The sequence below is a fragment of the Podarcis gaigeae genome, assembly GCF_964106915.1.
Source record: "Podarcis gaigeae genome assembly, chromosome: 15".
Taxonomy (NCBI): Eukaryota; Metazoa; Chordata; class Lepidosauria; order Squamata; family Lacertidae; genus Podarcis; species Podarcis gaigeae.
In genome coordinates this window covers 42784373-42805408 of record NC_139692.1, presented here as the reverse complement: position 1 = coordinate 42805408, position 21036 = coordinate 42784373, and the positions used below count along the sequence as shown (strand labels likewise).

General features: G+C 44.8%; 1 protein-coding gene across 1 annotated transcript; it reads left to right on the top strand.

The window, feature by feature from the left end:
• The first annotated feature begins 38 nt into the window (after positions 1–38).
• LOC310832859 (transient receptor potential cation channel subfamily V member 2-like) lies at positions 39–20638 on the top strand. The gene is made up of 16 exons (XM_083715113.1): positions 39–505; positions 3395–3580; positions 4549–4676; positions 6726–6878; positions 7007–7147; positions 8136–8437; positions 9752–9928; positions 10897–11055; positions 11803–11898; positions 13859–13929; positions 14669–14834; positions 15103–15169; positions 15578–15885; positions 16307–16428; positions 16704–16798; positions 18339–20638. Exons 2-16 carry the CDS (start codon positions 3408–3410, stop codon positions 18434–18436), a joined length of 2256 nt encoding a protein of 751 aa, XP_083571239.1. The 5' UTR covers positions 39–505; positions 3395–3407; the 3' UTR covers positions 18437–20638.
• The last annotated feature ends 398 nt before the right edge of the window (positions 20639–21036 follow it).

Sequence of the window (21036 nt, the reverse complement as noted above, 5' to 3'; positions counted from 1 at the left end):
ATCTTGTTCTCAACGGGGGCCTTGCGTGACTCTGTTTCTCCGCCTTGGCAGGAGGCAAGCAGACAGATATTAGCAATATTCCGGCATCTCTGAAACGTGGAACGATTCCCACACCCATCAGTCTTCTAAATGCAATTGTCATTCTCTTTATGGGAACAGGCAGTCAATAATAACGACTTCCTCTAGATTGCCTCCGACATAACCGTCTGCAAGTAGCTACGGGGTTTCAGAACGCGGCAGGTTCTGCATCGGGTTGGGTGGAAGAAATGCTGCGCCGGGGGAAAATGGACCTTTTGCTGGTGTGCAAGTGAGGAAAGCCAATGTTGCTTTTCTTTCCTTTTAATTCTTTTTAAACAAAAGAATCAGCATTTGCAGCCCAACAACGGAGGGGTTGTGAATCCAAAAAGCCTGACATTTGAAATATTGCTGGCATTTGCGGGGCATCGTTTGCTCGGCAGGATAAAGGAGACCTGTGCACTGAGACCGGGTGGAACCTCTTTGTGGAGTAAGTACATTATAAACCATTATTTCCTTCTCCTTTCCCCTCCCCAACAAGCCTCGCCTATAACTAAACATGCAGAGCTTAATTTAATCCAGGGAAAGTCCCCAGTCTGTGGCAGGGATGGGGAATCTCAGGGATGTGAATGTGGCCCCCCGTGTCTTTCATTGTGGCCCCCAGGAGCCTCCCCAGGCCACGCCCTCCTTGAACTATCATAATGCCTCTTAGTTGCCTGGATAGAGGTATAGGCATGCAAAAGCTTCTGACTTTTCTATTGTGGGAAACATGCAGCTTCCTTTGCAAAGAGAAGATTTGTATCTGTTGCTCTGCTTACTTTTACGCTGGGCCACACCCACCACTGCAAGGTGGTCTCCGGAAGGTGGACTGTGGCGACTGAAAAATGTTCTCCTTCCACCCACCCCTCATCATGCTATGAGATCATTTTAAAATTCCAAGCATAAGTCTGGCTCTTCTCAGGCAAAAAATGAGAGTGTTTCAGAGCGTGTGCAGAATGCCTTTCCCATGCCATGGAGTAATCCAAGCCGTATGCCCACCCCCATATGTCTGAGATTAGGGTGTGACCTTTGAAATCAGGAATGGCATATATTTCTGGCTGATTTTTTCCTTTACTCTAGAAAAGAGATTACTGAAAACATTGAGTTTCAGGTGGAACTTCACCTCAGGCCTAGAGGTGAAGCAACGGTATCTCTGTGTGTGCATGTTTACGCTGAATGTGTCAGATTTATGCCTGTCATGCGGTACCTCTTTTCTTCCTAAAGCTCCAGGTACGGTTCAGTGGTGATGATGATGGTGATGGTGATGAGGCACATAGTTGTAAAAAAACATCTTTTTGGCCTCTCAGGTTCCACAGTTGAGCCCTGGAGTGCTTGAAAGAGGTTAAGAACATCAGAGGAGTCCAGTTGTTGCATCAGGCCAGCATCCTGTTCCCACAGGGGACAACCAACTGCCCCCAGTGGGAATCCCATAAGCGGGACATGAGTGTAACAGCAACTCTCCCTCCTTGCAGTTCCCAGGAACTGGTATTCAGAGAGTTCTCCAACAGTGGAAGGAGAATATAGCCATTGTGGCTACTAGTAGACACTGATAGTCTTATCCTTGGTGAATTTTTTTAACCCTCTTTTTAAAGTCCGGGGGTCATCACAACATCAGATTGTGCGGCTCACATGAAAAGCCTCCTAGCCCCCCCTCGTTTCCCCTGCTCGCTGCAATTATATCTGAAGCCTCACACCCTTTCAGTAGGCATGTGACATGAGGCACTCTTGATAATGAATGCTGCCGTTGTCTTGAAACTCCATTAGGTCCTGCATCTCAGGAGGCAACGCCCTCAGCCGCATCCTCTTCCTAGTTTCTGTCTGAGTGTGTCGGAAGCTTGTCGTTGCAGATGGCTCTCAAAGCATTGCTCAGCAAAAAGACGAAGCACCTCAGAATCAAAATGCTATTACGCAGTTCACAGGGCTGCCAAACAAAAAAAGAACAATCTGTCTCATTTGGAATGGGGGAGAAATCAAGAGTCAGTTCGCCTTTAGGTTTCCTCTACATTTTAAGCAGCACCAGACCACTTTAAGCAGTCATGGCTTCTCCCAAAGAATTCTGGGAAGTGTAGTTTATTAGCAGTGACTGGGAGTTGTTGCGAGACCCCTATTCTCCTCAAAGAGCTTCAATTCCCAAAGTTCCCTGGGAAGACGGATTAATTGTTAAACCACTCTGGGAATCATAGCACTATGAGAGGAATAGGCATCTCCTAACACGGGTGGCACTGTGGGTTAAACCACAGAGCCTAGGATTTGCTGATCAGAAGGTCGGCGGTTCGAATCCCCGCGACGGGGTGAGCTCCCGTTGCTCGGTCCCTGCTCCTGCCAACCTAGCAGTTCGAAAGCACGTCAAAGTGCAAGTAGATAAATAGGTACCTCTCCGGTGGGAAGGTAAACAGTGTTTCCATGCGCTGCTCTGATTCACCAGAAGCAGCTTGGTCATGCTGGCCACATGACCCGGAAGCTGTACGCCGGCTCCCTCGGCCAGTAAAGCGAGATGAGCGCCACAACCCCAGAGTCGGCCACGACTGGACCTAATGGCCAGGGGTCCCTTTACCTTTACCTTTAATGATTCTTGGCATCCTTAACAACTGTAGTTCCCAGGACTCTTTGGGGGAAACCACAGCTGTTCAGACTGGTATCATAGTGCTTTAAATGTGTAGTAATGTATAGGCAATGCACTTTATATGCATCATTGTGATTTCAATGTATAGTGCAGATTTAAAGGTGAATCTACCTAAATCACACTTCCCAACATCTAATTTGCATTTACCCCAGAGTTGTAGAAGTCCATTAAAAACCCCCACACACTTAAGGGGAAGACCCTCACCCCAACAGTCAAGGACTGAGCATTCTCAGTAGCCACGGGTGTTCAATATCAGTTAGAAAGAAAAAGAGAAAACTCAGGTTGTGGATGGTGGGCAATGGAATATTCTGCTTTGAGATAATGGCTGTCTTGAACCCTGAAAATGAGCATTCCTGTGAGGAGGTAAGGACACAGTGCGACATTTCATTGCAGCACACACAAGTTACTGGAGATGGGGGCTTTCACAGCACCCTTGGCATGTGAATGGCAGATTTTAACCAGGGAGTTTCAGGCTCATAGCTTACAGTGAGCATCTTAATGCTCAGGCTAGTTTGTGCAGATGGAGATGGTTTTTAAGGTATTTAAGGTTCCATATATACATCTTCTGTTATATGCAGTTCCATGCTCCTGGACCTCTGAATGTGCCAGACCTTTTTTGTAACGCACTTTTCTTTGTAATCCCAAGGGCTAGAATCTATTCAATATATTTGCTGTAAATCAAATAAACCTTCTTGTGGTGATCTATTCTCTTGCCAGCACTTTCAGTGGCATGATGCATAACTTACCAATACTGGAGATAGATGATGGCACCTTGGACAATGTGGAGGCAAGGGAGAAGAAGGCAGTTGGGGGGAAAGGAGAGCCGCGGCCCATGGAAACCTCCTATGAGACGGAACGTCCGCCATCTCCAAAGATTAGGATTAAGATTCCTCCCAATCTGAGGTAAGCAGCTGCCTTCAGGAGTCAACCCATCTACTGCAGGGATGGTGAACATCTGTGGGCCTCTGGAAGCTGGTGGACAATAACTCCCATCATGGCTGACTATTGGTCCTGCTGGCTGCTGAGCTCCTAGCCATATCTTTGTTGACACTCTCCAAGAGCTCTGAAAGGTTAATTAGACAGGACTTACCTTTGTGGAAGCCATGCTTATGTCTTCTTCAGAAATACTGGATCATCTATATGTTTGGTCATTCTATCTTTATTCATGATTTCCACCATTTTCCCCGTGTTAATTCCCAGAGGTCCATTTCTAAAAAAATGGGTGTTAAATTGGCCACTGTCCAGTGCTCAGATATGGAGGCTGATATTACGGATTTTGTTAGAAGATCAGCAATATCAAGAGCTCTTTGGTGAATGCCTTCTGGAACAAGGTCTATAAGGCCTAGAAGTTCATCTCTTGACACCACTATTTGCCTCACCACCACTGGTCTACAGAGGCTCTTGGGAATTTCAGGGTCACTCCCAGCTCTGCTTGGAGAAGTTTCCATGGATTTAACTTGGGACCTTCTGCATCCAGAGCAGGAGCCTCTACCACTGGGGTATGGTCCTCCCTGGACTATATTCTGCCTAAAGAGGGATGTAGGTTACCTTTGCACTATGAAGCATTATAACACCACCTTAACAGCTACGGATTCCCTCCAAGAATCCCGGGAACTATCATTTGCTAAAGAGAATCAGGAGACGCTTAATAAAGCTACAACCCACCAAGAGCTTTAGCAATTAGCTCCTCTTCTAAGAAAACTCTGGAAAATGTAACCCTGTGAAGGGAACTAGGGTATCCTAATAATACATCCTTAACAAATGACAGGATTCTTTGGGGGAAGCCACGACTGTTTAAAGTAGTACAATACCGCTTTAAATGTACACTGCAGATTGTGGTCTTTGTTCATTCTGATTTTTTTCCCCCACAGTAAAGAGAACACTTTTAACAAGAGCCGCCTCTTTGGTGCTATTGTAAGGGGGAACCCTGAGGAGCTGGAAGGACTGGGGGACTATTTGCGAAAAACCGGCAAATTTCTTACCAACTCTGAGTACACAGGTAGGCATGAGCCTGAGAGCTAGGGTTTTTGCTAAAAAAAACCTTCTCCCTGATGTAAGAATAGGCAATCTTCTCAAGCTTCATAGAACTATTCACAAGATTGATGAGGACCATCAGAGTGCAGAGGACAGATAGTGATGTTTGGAGCAGGGAAATGTGATTTACTGTAGTAAATCACATTACAGTGGTACCTCGGTTAAGTACTTACTTTGTTCCGGGGGTCTGTTCTTAACCTGAAACTGTTCTTAACCTGAAGCACCACTTTAGCTAATGGGGCCTCCTGCTGCCGCTGTGTTGCTGGAGCACGATTTCTGTTCTCATCCTGAAGCAAAGTTCTTAACCTGAGGTAATATTTCTGGGTTATCGGAGTCTGTAACCTGAAGCGTATGTAACCCGAGGTACCACTGTATTTTCTCAGGGAAGTTTTGTTGTTTTTAACTAACTAACATTCACATCTGGAGTTTCTTTGGAATTGTAAAAAAAAAAGTTAAAAAAGAAGTGGTTAAAATCAGTGCAGTTTTGAAATGTTAGTCTTCCACCTTGATCCAATTGTATCCAGATTTAGACCAAAACCTGCTCTTTGATCTCATGAACTGTAATGGTTGTAAGGGGTTACTTGTGCGTAAATTGCCTTCAGTTTAGTCAGTTTGTTTGCTCAACCATGTTTAGGGTTAGAGCTCGCCCTCCGTGACCTGTTAGTCACTTGCAGAATCCGTCAGTGGGCGTTTCTTGAACCTCTTCCAGCATAAAAGCTGTTTGACCCCAAGTCTCCTCCTATGTTCCCTGCGCGGAACGCGTCTGCGCAAGTGAGGGGAAGGCAGGGGCGTGCCAGCGCTCTCTCCACTAGATTCGGGTGAAGGGTCTTGGAGCCCTGTCACCAATTCCTCCATCTCCCTCTCATCTCTATTGGTGTTACGCTGAATTCCTTCCCCCCTGCTGGTCCCCTCTCTGGCATCGCCCTGGAGCCCTGCCTCCGCCTCTCGCTCTGCTCGCTCTGATGTCAGTTCCCTGACATGAACCATCATGCAAAAATTGGTTAAAATCAGTGCAGTTTTGAAATGTATATTCTGTTACACCTGATTCAAAATGGTGCTCAACAGTATCTGAACAGTATCTGAACAAACCTGCTCTTTGGTCTCAGGGAACAACATACAAAAGTTGGCTATGGTATTTTAAGGGGGGGGGGGTCCAAGCACATAGAGAAAAGACAATTTCCCAAACTATAGAGTAGATTGGTGGTTCCCATCATTTTTGGTATGGCAACCCACAAATCCAAATTTATTTCCTATGTTGACCCATCCATTTACTGTCAGTCGAATGTTAGACCTTACACAGGATTCAAACCTGCTTGGGTTTTCAACCCCACAGGTTGGGAACTCTGTAGCAGAGGAAATCATAAGGGCCCATAGCACAGTTACAGGTACAGTTATCTGCTTTGATTGCAGAAGGTCCCTGTTTAAATTCCTGGTATTTCTGGTGTAAAAGATCAGGGAGCGCATAATGGGCAAGAGGAGAAATGACAGAGAAGTTCCATTTGATTCACAAATGCAAACTTACTTAATTCACAATTCACAATACATATGCAAATTTAAAGCATCTATGTTCTTTGAAACAGGCTCTTCCCTGAATATTTGAAATGGATGGAGTTGCTTATATGGCACCCCAGCATGAAGTCTGCTTGATCTTTATGCACCAATTTTGTGAGGAAAATATTTATCTCTGTTCCTAGATCGCATATTAAATATTTTCATTTTGCTCAACTAGTGCTTTTGACCTATATGAACACAGTTCAGCTGTGTTTCAATATGACGGAAACTTGAGACAATTTCCAAGATTCAGGGATCCTCTCACCCTCTAGAATATATTGGAACAGGATCCTTAGTCTAGGATCCAGCTCTTCTCAGAAGACATTATAAGATACACCTCCTGCACCCCTTTCATTGGATATTCTTAAAGCATTTGATAGACTTGAATGGCCCTTTACACTGTCTTTGTTAGAAAAAAGAAATGCACTTCTACAAACAAAGGATAAAATCCCTTCTCTTCCAGATGGAGAAACGGGCAAAACCTGCTTGATGAAGGCCTTGCTGAATTTAAAAGATGGGTCAAACCCCACCATCCCTTTGCTGTTGAAGATAGACAAGGAGACCAAGAACCCAAGGCCTCTGATCAACGTAGCTTGTAAGGATAGCTTCTATAAAGGTAAGGACCTTGGGGTGGGGAGACAGCATTAAAAAAAGAACTCCTCCACTCAGGCGTAGGAGAACATGCTTGTTTTCTACGTTTGACTTCTTTAATGATTTTCTTTCATTCCATTTTTGTTCTGCTAGGCCACACAGCACTCCACATTGCGATTGAGGAGAGGAATTTAGATCTGATCAAGCTCCTGGTGGAGAATGGCGCTGACGTCCATGCCAAGGCCTGTGGAAAGTTCTTCCACCAGCAGGAGAAAGGGGCTTGCTTCTACTTTGGTAGGTTGATGTTGTTGTTGTTTAGTCATTTAGTCGTGTCCGACTCTTCGTGACCCCCTGGACCAGAGCACGCCAGGCACTTCTGTCTTCCACTGTCTCCCGCAGTTTGGTCAGACTCATGTTTGTAGGTTCGAGAACACTGTCCAAGCATCTCGTCCTCTGTCGTCCCCTTCTCCTTGTGCCCTCCATCTTTCCCAACATCAGGGTATTTTCCAGGGAGTCTTCTCTTCTCATGAGGTGGCCAGAGTACTGAAGCCTCAGCTTCAGGATCTGTCCTTCCAGTGAGCACTCAGGGCTGATTTCCTTCAGAATGGAGAGGTTTGATCTTCTTGCATTCCACGGGCCTCTCAAGAGTCTCCTCCAGCACCATAATTCAAAAGCATCAATTCTTTGGCGATCAGCCTTCTTTATGGTCCAGCTCTCACTTCCATACATCACTACTGGGAAAACCATGGCTTTAACTATACGGACCTTTGTTGGCAAGGTGATGTCTCTGCTTTATAAGATGCTGTCTAGGTTTGTCATCGCCTTTCTCCCAAGGAGCAGGCGTCTTTTAATTTCGTGACTGCTGTCACCATCTGCAGTGATCATAGAGCCCAAGAAAGTAAAATCTCTCACTGCCTCCATTTCTTCCCCTTCTATTTGCCAGGAGGTGACAGGCCCAGTGGCCATGATCTTCGTTTTTTTGATGTTGAGCTTCAGACCATATTTTGCGCTCTCCTCTTTCACCCTCATTAAAAGGTTCTTTAATTCCTCCTCACTTTCTGCCATCAAGGTTGTGTCATCTGCATATCTGAGGTTGTTGATATTTCTTCCGGCAATCTTAATTCTGGCTTGGGATTCATCCAGCCCAGCCTTTCGCATGATGAATTCTGCCTAAAGTCTGCTGTCACAGATTCTTGAAGTGGGTGCTCAGTTTTTGTAACTTGTGCCAAAAGCAACCATTCCTCTCTGAGCTTTGCTTCCGTTTATCTCCTTCCTCCTCCAGGTGAGCTTCCCCTCTCCTTAGCTGCTTGCACCAACCAGCCAGAAGTGATCAGGTATCTCCTGGATAACCCTCATCAGAAGGCCAACCTGGCAGAGCGGGATTCCCTCGGCAACACTGTCCTCCACGCCTTGGTGATGGCAGCCGATGATGCAGATGAGAAGAACAGGGAGCTGGTGATTGAGATGTACAACAAGATCCTGATGCACAGTGCTACGCTCAACCTATGCCAGAAACTGGAGGAATTAATCAACAGGAAAGGCTTGAACCCTTTGACCCTGGCCGTCAAGACTGGAAAGATAGAGGTAAGTCAGTTGAGAGCTTATCATCAGCTGCATTTCTGAGCTGAGGAACGTGTGACTTTCCAAGATGTTGTTGGACTCCAGCTCCCATCATTCTCCTGGCTGTTGGCTACACTGGCTACAAGAAGACGGAAGTCCAACAATATCTGGAAGGCAGCATCTTCATGTCATGCTAGCAGAGATTCAGGCCACACAAGATAGGTCAGTGTTGTCAACCTCCAGAACCGGAACAGCTGGCAGGTGGCAAAGAGGGAGATCCCCGGCCGCGTCCTGTCTTAAATAGGGCAGGCCACGCCCCGAGAGCCAGCCGATTGGCTGGCCAGGGGGTGACGCAGCCGGGAATCCTCCCAATCGCATGTGGGCTGGGCTGTGAAGCCCGCAACCCCACCTTCTCTGTAGGGCGGAAGTGGCTTTGTCAACCTCCGAGTAGGAGGCTGAAACTGAGAGGGCAACTTGCACAAATCTTCTTAAGTTGTCAAGATTTGTACCGGGGATACATGATTTCACAACTCCATTACAGTGCACAAGCTTCAATATCATGTCCCAGGGATAGCGAGACTCAGGCCCAGGATGCAGGTGCAATTCTTCAAGGCTCTTTTTCCAGCCCTTGGAACTCTTTCTAAGCCACACCCATTACTGGCAGAGATGTTTTGGTCTGGGGGTCACAGGGGGTCAAATACCCATTATAGAAGGGTACCGGTGTCGTCATCTTCTTCTTCAGTATCCCAGAGCTCCCCAATCAGCATGAAATGGGAATCTTTTAGCCACTGAGAAGAAGTATTCCCACCCTTTGTGCTGACTGGAGCCAATCAGAGTGGAAGGAGGTAAGTCAGCCACTGAGGATGGACTCCTAAGGTCACTCTGGAGAAGACATGCCGGCAGAACACTGAGGAGTTGTTGGTCTGTTCCTGTTGTTGTTGTTGATGATGTTGTTACACCACCATTCATGCAAAGATCACAGGGTGGTTTACAATATAAAAACACAAAATACATAATATAACAACGGAAAAAACAATACCCCCCCTCCGGCACATTTAAAAGGCCATAGATTGTTTAATCAGCCAAAGGCCTGGTTGAAGAGAAATGTTTTCACTCAGTGGTTAAAGGTGTGTAATGAAGGTGCCAGGCAGGCCTACCTGAGGAGAGCATTCCACAAATGGGGAGCCACCAAAGAAAAGGCCCATTTTCATGTTGTCACCCTCCAGATCTCTCATCGAGGGAGCACATAAAGAAGGGCCTCAGATGCTGTCTAACTATTTATAAATGTTGGAAGGCAAAACTCAAAGAAGATTCCTCCCCCTTTTCTGTCCTTCCTAGATCTTCAAAAACATTATTCACCGTGAAATCAAAGACCCGCAGTACCGTCACCTTTCGCGGAAATTCACTGAATGGACCTACGGGCCTGTCCACATCTCTCTCTATGACCTGACCTCCATTGACAGCTATGAGGAGAACTCTGTGTTGGACATTCTTGCCTACAGCAGCGATACTCCGGTGAGATGATCAATGAAGGTGACTTGTCTGCTTCAAAATAATCCCTAAGGGAGATCCTTCAGTTCTCTCTACAGCTAGGCTTCTCTCTTCAGATTTTCTTGGTGCCATCTTTGTTTTCTTTTCAGTGCTCTGCACCCATCATTTTTTAAAAAAAAGTTTACACAGGCCCCTTATGTTCTTGATTTATTCTTTGAAGAAGTCTACACAATAATAATTTTTTTGTGGTCTTCCCATAGGCACCTGGTTGGTCGCTGTGTGAAACTAGATGGACCATTAACCTAATTCAGGAGGCTACTCTTGCCTTAGAGAGTCTTGATTTGGTGCCTTTGTGGATACTTATTTTGGGAAAACAAAATAGGTTACCCTGATTGATGGCCTCTCCCCATAAAAAGCTGTAATATAAAATATGGGATTAGCCTGGAAAATGTAATCCATAGCACCATGCCCTACAGAGTATCATAGGATGGTGACCCACAAACGGCGAGCCCCAATATTTTCTGCTGTTGCCATTCTCAGTGCCATAACTGAAGCACAATCAATTATGCACTACTAATTTCTTGTAAAGATTTGCATGTTTTTCCTGTCCTGTCTATAAGAATGAACACTGTACCAGTAGGTTTATTTATCTCTGTTTTGATGGCACTGTTTTGGCATTCTTATGCTGATTTGCACTGTTGTACATGGCTTAGAACATTTTAGATGATTAAGCAGTTTAATACCTTTAAGTAAAGACACACACACACCAGTATAGGCCTCTTCGTTGCTCAAAACCACAGTTTATTCAGCCAACCTGTTTGCAGGCTGAAGAAGCTGTGGTTTTGTGCAACTTGGAGCAGGGCTAGGGTACCCTGTGGCCCTCCAGATGTTTTTGGGTGCCAACTGCCAGCAGCCTCAGCATGGCTAATAACCAGGGATGGTGGGGGCTGAATCAATGAATTATTTTCTTTATTTCTTTCTCCGACATACAGAAGCGGTACAAGATGGTGGTCCTGGAACCTATAAACAAGCTTCTTCAAAGCAAATGGGACTCTTTTGCTGCCATGAGATTTTACATCAGTTTTTTCTCCTATATGCTGTTCATGTCAGTGTTCTCAGCTGTTGCTTATCACCGGCCTCTGGAGGGGAAGGTAACAGCAGCTTTGGGGCTTGGGGGATACAGAGAGGGAGGCAGAGAGAGGAGGAGGGTGGCTCTCTAGGGCAGAAGTGTGGAAGCTCCCTGTTTGTTCTACAAGGCCCTTTTGGACCAAGCCACACCAACCTGCCCATACATGATGTAGGCTAAGGGTGGCAGAGAGATGCAATTCAGTTTGCGCTGAAAGGCAAACCTACCTAATTTCCACTTTCTGAACTGAAATGCAATCATCCTTTGAAATCTACACTTGTCCAAATCATTCACTGCAGTTCTGCAGCCAAGCAAAGATGAACAAGTGTGCATTATTATGGATATATCAGGGGAAGATGACATACAAAAGTTTGTTATGTTAGGGATGAGGGACGGTTGGTGTGCCAAAATCTGCATTTGAGGCAAAAATCGCCAGCAGAGATTCACAGGGATAAATTTTCATGATGTCTTTAAAAAAATGAAATTCATTTTGATGAGATTAAAAATAAATAAATCATAAGCAGGTGCAGAAATGTGGAGAACTAGAATAAAGATTGGAATAAATGAGAAACCGAGAGAAGCTGAAACTGCCAGATCTGTCCAAGTCATATCTGGTCAAAAAGGAACTTGTAAGCACTGCTGACCAGCTGGTCAGTGCCGGCAGAGTCCTGTGCAGCACTTTGCAAGCCCTAACAATCAGCTGATTGTCACTGCTTTTATCTTCCTCAATTACTTATGTACCTCCCCTTTCTTTTTTCTTGTATCACCCCAGCCTCCTTTTCCAGTGTCAAATGCTGCTGGAGACATATTGTGGCTCATTGGCCAGGTCATTGTCTTAATTGGAGGCGTGTATCTCCTATTTGCTCAGGTACAACATACTCTTCCTGCTCTTCCTGCTGCTGTTTGGGATGTGTTTGGGTTTTTTGGGGGGTTTTTTGTGTGTCTTAGGTTGGCTACAGAAAGCTGAAGAAAATAGGACTGCTTCAGAAATGAAGAGCATCAAATATTTCATTTTAAAAGAATTAACAAAATATATACACTACCCCGGTTTGCACATAACCATGGTTTGTTGAGCCTAACTATGGCTAGTTTGGACATTTGAGCCGACCACAACCGTCTGATTTTTCTGCCAAGCAAACACAATGTATAGCTTTGGTTTGTTGTTGGCTTATAAACCATGTCTTCATAATGTAACACCTCAGTTGCATACATGTTATTCCTTGTCTCTCATGGCTGCCTGCCCAGTGCTGAAACACAAGGTTGCAGTCGAATCAGTTGAAAATCTGGGGTGAGGATAGAAAGAGGTGAACCATTAGGATGGTTTAACACATTGTGGAGGAGGAGCCTTTTTAATCAACCAGATTCCCCACTAGGAACCCCGCAGTTGGGTCCTGAGTGCAAGAGCCAACTTGAGATTCCCAATAACTGGATTTCAGAAGCACACTGCTTCCAGCAGAGGAAGGAGAACGCAGCCATTGTGACTTATAGTCACGGATAATTCCCTCCCCCGTTAATTGATCTAATCCTCTTTTAAAGCCACCCAAATTGGTGGCCAATTGAACTCTGAGCTGTGTGAACAAATCCTTCCTTTTGTCTTTCTGGAATCTTTCCAACATTCTGCTCCCTTAGGAGACACAGATTAGTCACCAGGTTTTGCAGGATTTTATTGCCCAGAGGTGAACCAGGGATGAGTGAAAGCACATACCAAGGACAGTGATCCTTCTGGTCAAATCACCCTTAAAACACACACACACACACACACACACACACACACACACACACACACACACATATATATATATATATATATATGCTTTCGTAGATTTTCACGGGTACAGGAATGCAGGTTTTGGTGTCCTCGGGTGTCTTCCCGTGTAAAAGTTGGGGTGTCTAGGCGACGTTTCGACGAGGTCTCACTCGTCATCTTCAGGCTGGTGCTTTCGGCTTCTTGTTACTGGAACAGAGCGGGATCTCAATGTTTGAGTTCCTATAAATACTGTAGAGGGGGTGTGGTGTCTAGCCTCCAATGTTCTGGGCAGAGAGGAAGTTCCCAGGCTAGTGTGCCTTTTCTTCTTTTGTTCCTTAATTACTTGAGAGATACCTTGAGTGATTTCTTGAGTGATATCCTGAGTACCACTTAGGTGGGTCATTAGGTGTGGATTAGTTGCTAAAGTCTTTGTGTCTTGACCTCTTGAACTTTGTGAAGAGTTTTCCTGAGAAGATGGCTGTATTGCACTTAGTTGTGCTTTGGCTTGGCTTCGTGTATAGGGGCGAGCTGTGGTTTTGTGGCTTGTGTCAGCCAGATCTGTGTAGGGATTGCAGGGGGGTGCAGCATATATATATAGTTGTTCGTCTCCACACTAGAGGGGCTGGTGAGTAAGTTTGTAAATAAATACCCACTCAGCTGCTTACTCATTTACTGCCAGCGATTTCTTTTTGTACCACCACCAGATGGTTCAACCTGTTGTACAGATGTGTAGTGGTCCAGGGTCATGGGGGGGGGGGAGGCAAATACACCTTACTATTTCTGCAGCAGAGTCTCAGAAGGACTCCTGTCTCCAGATTCCTAGGGCTGCTCCATCAGTATGAAAGGGTGTATATACACAGTATGCCTGTGTATATACATAGAAAATAGTACACTTGGCTGAAAGGTGACAAGTGGGTATCTGCTCTGATTATTGCAATGCATCACTAATTAATATTGTATAATTTGAGAAGGTTGTGTAGACTTAGTTGTGACCATCGTGAAGGGATCTTGCACTTCTGAATTTGCCACTTCACTGTTGCTGCTGTATTGACAAGAGTGTTCCTATCCATTTGCTTTTTAGACTATTTACCTGTGGAGAAGGCGCCTGTCACTGAAAAGTCTGCTTCAGGATGGCTACATTGAGATTTTCCTGTATGTTGGGGGGCATGTGGGCAAGAGGCCATTATGGGTGGAGGTGGTTTACAATTCAAAACACAATCTCTCTCCCCCCCATTTCTCCCACCATAGCCTGCTGTCATGTACAATAATTTTGATGGATTCAGTTCGTATTTCAAGACATTTCAATATTTTCAGTATTTAATAATTTGCAGTTTTTGAAAGAATATGACTTGAGTCCTGCAGTACAGCCATCCTTCCAAATCTGCACTTCTCTACAGAAGTGTGCATCCTAGGAGAATTTTATTATTTATTAATTAAATTTTTAAATAGTTCTTTTCAACCATTTTTACTGATTATTTCATTGCTTCCTGCATTTCGTAAACCACTTTGAGTTTTTTTTTATTTTTTGCAGTCAAGCATTAAATATGGTTTGTTCTTGCTTCATCTCTCATGGTTTGTCCGGCGGGTGGTGCAAATCACAAGCCCAGCTTTGGACGTAATGCATTCTCCAATCCATGGCTTAGCTCTGGACCGAGAGAGGAGTGAAGAGGCTGCAATTTTTTCTTTTCTCACTCACAATGCTTAGCTGGGGCATGTGGCTTAGCTTTTGTGTGTTAGCAGGCCAAGGAGACTCTTCTATGCCTTAAAGGTGCCTCCTCTGGCTTCCTTGTGGAATTCTGCAAGGTAGAAATCGAACAGATTTTGCATACCTTATTTGTAAAGGAAACCTCTAAGCAGGGATCATCTCTGCATCCCTCATATTTTCTCACAGGCTGTTGCAGTCAGTGACCCTGCTGGTTTCGGCAGTGATGTACCTTGCAGGGCTGGAAGATTATGTGCCTTGGATGGTTTCCTCCCTCCTGCTCGGCTGGATAAACCTGCTGTATTACATGCGAGGCTTTCAGCAAACCGGGATCTACATTGTCATGATACACAAGGTTGGTAGAACACCAATCCAATAAAAACTGCTAGCATCTTCGCAAAGCAAAGTCTGGTTTCAATCCAGTCCTTCTCCTGGCCTAGTAGGAATCATGTCACCTCAGTTGTGAGGCTGGCCCTGCTCTTAGGCCCAAGTTCATCCACTTGAATTTCATGCCGAGGCAAAGATCTGAACCTGGGTCTCTTCCCATTCTTAATTTCTATACTCTTATCCACTACACCATGCTGTGGTCCCTTGATTCACTTATATCCTGCTCTGTGTTCCAGGCTATTCTGCGGGACGTCTTCCATTTCCTCATGGTCTATTTGATTTTCCTCTTTGGCTTTTCAACAGGTGAGTCTCTACCTGTTGTGGTGTAGCCAGCGTGGTATAGTGGTTAAGAGTGGTAGTCTCGTAATCTGGGGAACCGGGTTCACGTCTCTGCTCCTCCACATGCAGCTGCTGGGTGACCTTGGACCAGTCACACTTCTTTGAAGTCTCTCAGCCCCACTCACCTCACAGAGTGTTTGTTGTGGGGAAGGAAGGGAAAGGAGAATGTTAGCCGCTTTGAGACTCCTTAAAGGGAGTAAAAGGTGGGATATTAAATCCAAACTCTTCTACTTGTCGCAGCAGGAAGCGTTGGAATGGGTGGCAGCAGCCAGAATTCTGCCAGTATTTTGGGACTGGATTCTGGTACAAACAGAGACATTTTCAAGGTCTCTAAGGGCCTCTTGGTTTGAATATTCTGATTTATCATTTCAGCCCTTGTCATACTTACCGGGGAGCCTCCCCAGCCAGTCCAGAATGGGTCTTCCCTCGTCAACAGTGATGACAAAGACCAAGTCAAGTATGCTGGGCTCCTGCAGACATCCCTGGAGCTGTTCAAGTTCACCATTGGGATGGGGGAGTTGGAGTTTCATGAGAACCTGAAGTTCAATTACTTTGTGATGCTCCTCCTTCTCTTCTATGTCATCATGACTTACATCCTCCTTCTGAACATGCTGATTGCCCTGATGAGCGAGACGGTCACCAAACTCTCTGGACACAGTGAAGGCGTTTGGAAGCTGCAGGCAAGTCCAAAACCACTGGGCATTGCTCATTGCTTTGGGAAAATAAAGCTATTGTGTGCAGCATACAATGGCTGAAAATAAATAAATACATAAATTCCTGGCTCCTCACTCTCCAACCCTTGATCCCACTCTGACAGCTGTCTGTTAGCTCAGCCCTGACGAAGAATTCACACATAAGGAACAAGATCAGATTTAAAGCCCATGTAGTTCAGTATCCTGCTCCAAAATGGCCAACAAATTCTATAAGCAGAACAGCAGTTCAAGGGTTGGAAATCTCTGCTTCCTGAAACCCAAGAGAGCCACTGCTAGATGGACCAATGTCAAATTAGTGTATGGAGCAAAGAGACAGATCTCCCCTATAGATCTAAGATGGTGGGAAGGTAATTGTGAGGTGTACACTCTTCCTTTATTGCATCCACAGAGAGCGATTGCTATTATGGAGTTGGAGAAAAACTGGCTTTGGTATTGGCAGAAGCCCAAGAGATCTGGTTGCCAGCTGTCTATCGGCTCTGAAGAAGAGAAAGATAAGAGATATTTTTTCCGGTGAGTTCGGCCATGCCTCACACTGTTGCAAACCCATAGGGCACCTTATGGTTGGACTAATGTGCAATGCAGCACAATGGTGACGAGGTGGATTCTCTATTGTAGTTTGTTACGTATTGATACAGCTCCGTCTATGTATGTCAAGAGTGGGGAAACAAACAATTATGCCAAAAAAGCTACACAGCTATGCAATATGTCGACTGTATATTTGCTCCCAGCTGAGTGATGGGATTCAGGCGGTTCATTGTTCATTTGTGTTTGTATGTGTTTTGTAGTGTGGAAGAGGTAGATTGGGATAACTGGAAGAAAGAATTGGGAACCCTCAAGGAGGATCCTACAGACTCAGACCACAGTGAGATGGTGTCAAAAGGTAAATAAAGCGCAAAACCCAACTCCAGACATGGGTAACCTATGATCGTCCTTATGTTATTAAACTCCAACTCCCATCAGTCACAGCTAGTATGGTTGGGATGCTGGAAATTGTGGTCCAACAAAATTTGGATGGCCACAAATTCCCCATCCTTCTATTACTCAAAGGGTTTGCTTACCTTCCTGCCTTCAGAGCCATTAATGCACCATCAGGGAAAGCTCTGTTGCACAAGAGGTCATTGGACAGCACCACAGGGCCATGCCAGCTGGTGGTGATGTTGCTATGTCAAATCAGGAAACTGGTCCCAGGGGAAAGTCTCATATCTGCCCATCTCAGCAGCTGAGTGCATTCATCTGGCAAAAAAAAAAAAAAAGGAAATTAAAAAAACCAAAAATAATATTCTTGGTCATACCCACTCTCTCTACACTTACTAGAGTTTCTGCCCTTGAGAAATCTTTTTAGTAGACCCAGAAAAAAGAGAATTCAAAATTCCTTGCTTGCAGCATGAAATGCTGCTGAACAGGAGTTAAGTATACAAGGCAGAAATTTTATATATATATACACACACACATAGTAGTACCTCAGGTTACAGACGCTTCAGGTTACAGATGCTTCAGGTTACAGACTCCGCTGACCCAGAAATAGTGCTTCAGGTTAAGAACTTTGCTTCAGGATGAGAACAGAAATCAAGCGGCGGTGGCGCGGCGGCAGCAGGAGGCCCCATTAGCTAAAGTGGTACCTCAGGCTAAGAACAGTTTCAGATTAAGGATGGACCTCCAGAATGAATTAAGTACGTAACCAGAGGTACCACTGTATTCAGTCCCATATTCCCTGATCATAGGGACCTGACTTTAGTCTGACTTGATATATCTGTCCATGTAACTCATCTATATTCTCACTGGCAATGGCCCTCCAAGGTATAACAGAGAGAAAGGTCTTGACCACCACCTGTTCCCTGACATCTGCAGTATTTCCACTAAAAATGAAAGAAGGTTCTAGTCCTCATGGTTCTGAACAAAGAGTTGACATAGCAGCATACGGAACTGCCTTATAGTAAATCAGACCACTGTTTCATCTACATTATCTACTAAATGAGTAGCAGCACCTCTCCTGGCAACAGGCAAAGGGATGCCAGGCATTTTGGTGTGTGTGTGTTTTTTTAAAGTGTATTATTATTGTTGTTGTTGTTGTTGTTATTGTTAGAGAAAGAACACCATAAAATAACGATGAGGAAAATGCAATTCGGGGGAAGGTATATGTGCTCTCTTTTACTGCAAACTCTTTGAGGCACCATCCTTCCAGACAAAAGTATACATATTTTACACCGCAAGCATCAGCGGGCATGCAGCGACAGGCAGAAAGATTTCAGGAGACGATGCCAGGGACTGAATTCTATATACAAAGTGGGTGCTCTTCTGCCCAGCTGTGGCTCCTCCTAACCCATTTGCCTGGGCACAACTGCTTATCTGTTTGAGGACTTGGCTGTCCCTGCTGGACAGTCTTGACAGATGCTTCCCCCTTCTTCTGTTTCCTGTTCCAGGGAAGCGTCTATGGAGCTGGGTGTCACAGGGGATGACAAACATGGCGGCGTCAGAAGCAGAGGAGGAGCAAATACCCTTGCGTGACAGAAGTCAGTGAGTGAGAGGAAGCCACAAGGAAGACGCGGTGAATTCTTCGGGCCACATTAACAGCGACGTTCCTTAAGCTGTGAAGTGCAAGAGCTTAGCTGGAGCAGCCTGGCCACCGTTAAGGCCGTGACTCAGACCCAAGTTCCATGTCATTTACAGATTTGTGCTGACAGTCTTGCCTTAGATGAAGGATTATTCCGTCTCCTGTCGAAGAGTCTCAGCCTAAGAACCGAGAAAGAACCTGGCCGCAGGATCAGGTCCATCTAGTCCAGCATCTTCTTCTCACAGTGGCCAACCCCAAAGCAGGACATGAGTGCAAAAACACTCTGCCCACCTGAGATTCCCAGCAACGTTTATTCAGACGCATCCTGCTTCTGACAGTTTAGGGGAAACGTAGCCATTGATATCCTTCATGAATTTCCCTAATCCTTATTTAAATCCATCCAGGTTTGTGCCCATCGCTACCTCTTGTGGGAGCGAATCGGCTGTTTTTTAGTCGACACCTTGCAAATGAAAATGGACTCCACACCTTCTCTGACCCCCTAGCCCCCATTTTTGTTTTCACTTCATTGTGTAACAACCTAACTCACACTTCCTGAAACAATCACGGGTTGAAGGACAGCTGTCCTATGAAATTTGCACTTCTCTGAATTTTCTGATGTTGGTTGACGTATGTGAAATTGGGCAATACAGAAAGAAGCACCTTCGTGTCCTTGATCCTATTAAAGACTTCTTCAAAATAAAATTCCAAAGGGACTGTCTGGCAAATAAAGGAATGAAGAAAATTTGTATTGCATTTAAATAATACACTTTACTTAGTACTGAACTGTCAGTAAAAAAACCTGAGGCTGTATCTGCCCTCATGTTCAAACCACATCCAAGTAACATGTATTGTGCAGAAAACTAAACTCTACTGAGCGTGTTTGAGGGGTTCCTTAAGTCAATGAATTGAAGCCCAGGAGAAAAGAAAGGACACTATACATTTTCAATAGCTAAGGGAGAAGCCTCATGAAACTAGAATCAGGAAAAGCCCATTTTGTAGTTTCATGCAGCAAGGTAATTCTAACCCATTCTTTAGGGGAGCCCTAAAACTCCTCATGAGGTAATTAAATGAATTTATTTTATTCTGAAGCTATTTAGAAAGACCAGCTGCCTTTGCAGATGCCTCCACATACTGATTAATTTTATTTCATAAAAACTATACACCTATTGGTTGTGTTTTTTTTAAAAAAACACCAACCTCAAAGGGTCTCCCTTCTTTTTGTAAATCGCTCTGAGGTTTTTTTCTTACGATCAAGTGTATATAACTAAGTAAGCTACCCCTCATGGGGGGAAGCGAGGGAGAGACAGCCTTTTGAATCTTCATGAAAAACAATTCCCAAGGGAATGGGTGTTTATGCACTTATTTGACAGCAGCCCTCGGGAGGCTTTAGCCTTGGAAACGTTCCCATGGCCCTCCATGGCTTGTAGGGAGAGAAAAGGCAGCTCTCTAAAGGGAACCATTCAAGCCTGAGATTCTGGCACTGCCATGAGGGCGAGGAAGGAAAATGGCGGGAAAACTCCTCAGCTAAAGGACCCTATGGGCGAGGGGCAGGATCCTGAGGGCTCGCTTTTGGAAGTCCCTGGACACAATCCACACTGCCTTTCCCAAGTGTCATGAGCGGGGTTCCTCAGCATTGCTCAGCCCACTCCCTGCTCTGAGGTGTACGCCACAGCTGTTATACTTTTGCCTGTTGCTTCCGCCATCTCTGGCCAAGATGGCTGCCCAGGAAGGGTCTGGTCAGGCTCCCATGGCTCTGACTTTGACAGTGCCCAGGGCTTTTAAGGCAGGGGCTTCACATTCACCAGCTCAAAATTCAGGGGTGTGGGGGTGAGGAATGCTGCTTTCTGGCAATTATGGGGTTTTTTTCCTCTCATGGGTACGCTCCCTGCATTTCCAAAGAAGTAAAGGACTCCCTCCCTCACAAAGGACGTGTTGAATTTTTCAACTTTCAAATTCCAAAACTGCAAGCTGATAAAAAGTTGTAGCACGACTTAGGGGAATTCAGAATATATTTCGGTTACATTAATATGATTGAGTAAAGTGTGTGCAAAATCATTACAAATGATTGCCAACTACTTGCTGCTATATTATAAATTATTGTTACTCGTATTATTTAGCATGACCTGACGTTAACAGGAGGTAAAATTAAAGTTCTTTGGCTTTCCAAAACCAGTTGATGTGCTTCTTCATGCAATGTAGACTTACCAAGTTGAATGTTGTCCAGTCGCAAAAAATAATAGCATACTGGAATCCCTCACACCCCAAAAACTATCTATCTATCTATCTATCTATCTATCTATCTATCATCTATCTTTATTTATTTTCCATTTAATATTATACATTCACATCACTGTTATCCACTTTACTGCTTTGGCTCTTTAGAGCCTATTGACTTCCTTCCCTTCCGCCTCACAGCTTTCAAAATTAACCTTTATATCATTGCATTTTGTATGTTTTCCATTTCTAATTACACTCATTACAAAACAGATCAAAATTTAAATAAAAATAGAAAGACAGAAAATTTCTCATTACAAGTCTTCAGACAACCCTGCTAGTGATGTTAATTG

Coding starts and splice junctions, on each gene's coding strand:
- LOC310832859 (XM_083715113.1), top strand. CDS start 3,408: ATGATGCATAACTTACCAATACTGGAGATAGATGATGGCACCTTGGAC. Junction 8,438..9,751: donor TCAAGACTGGAAAGATAGAG/GTAAGTCAGTTG, acceptor TGTCCTTCCTAG/ATCTTCAAAAACATTATTCA. Junction 16,429..16,703: donor GATAAGAGATATTTTTTCCG/GTGAGTTCGGCC, acceptor TGTGTTTTGTAG/TGTGGAAGAGGTAGATTGGG.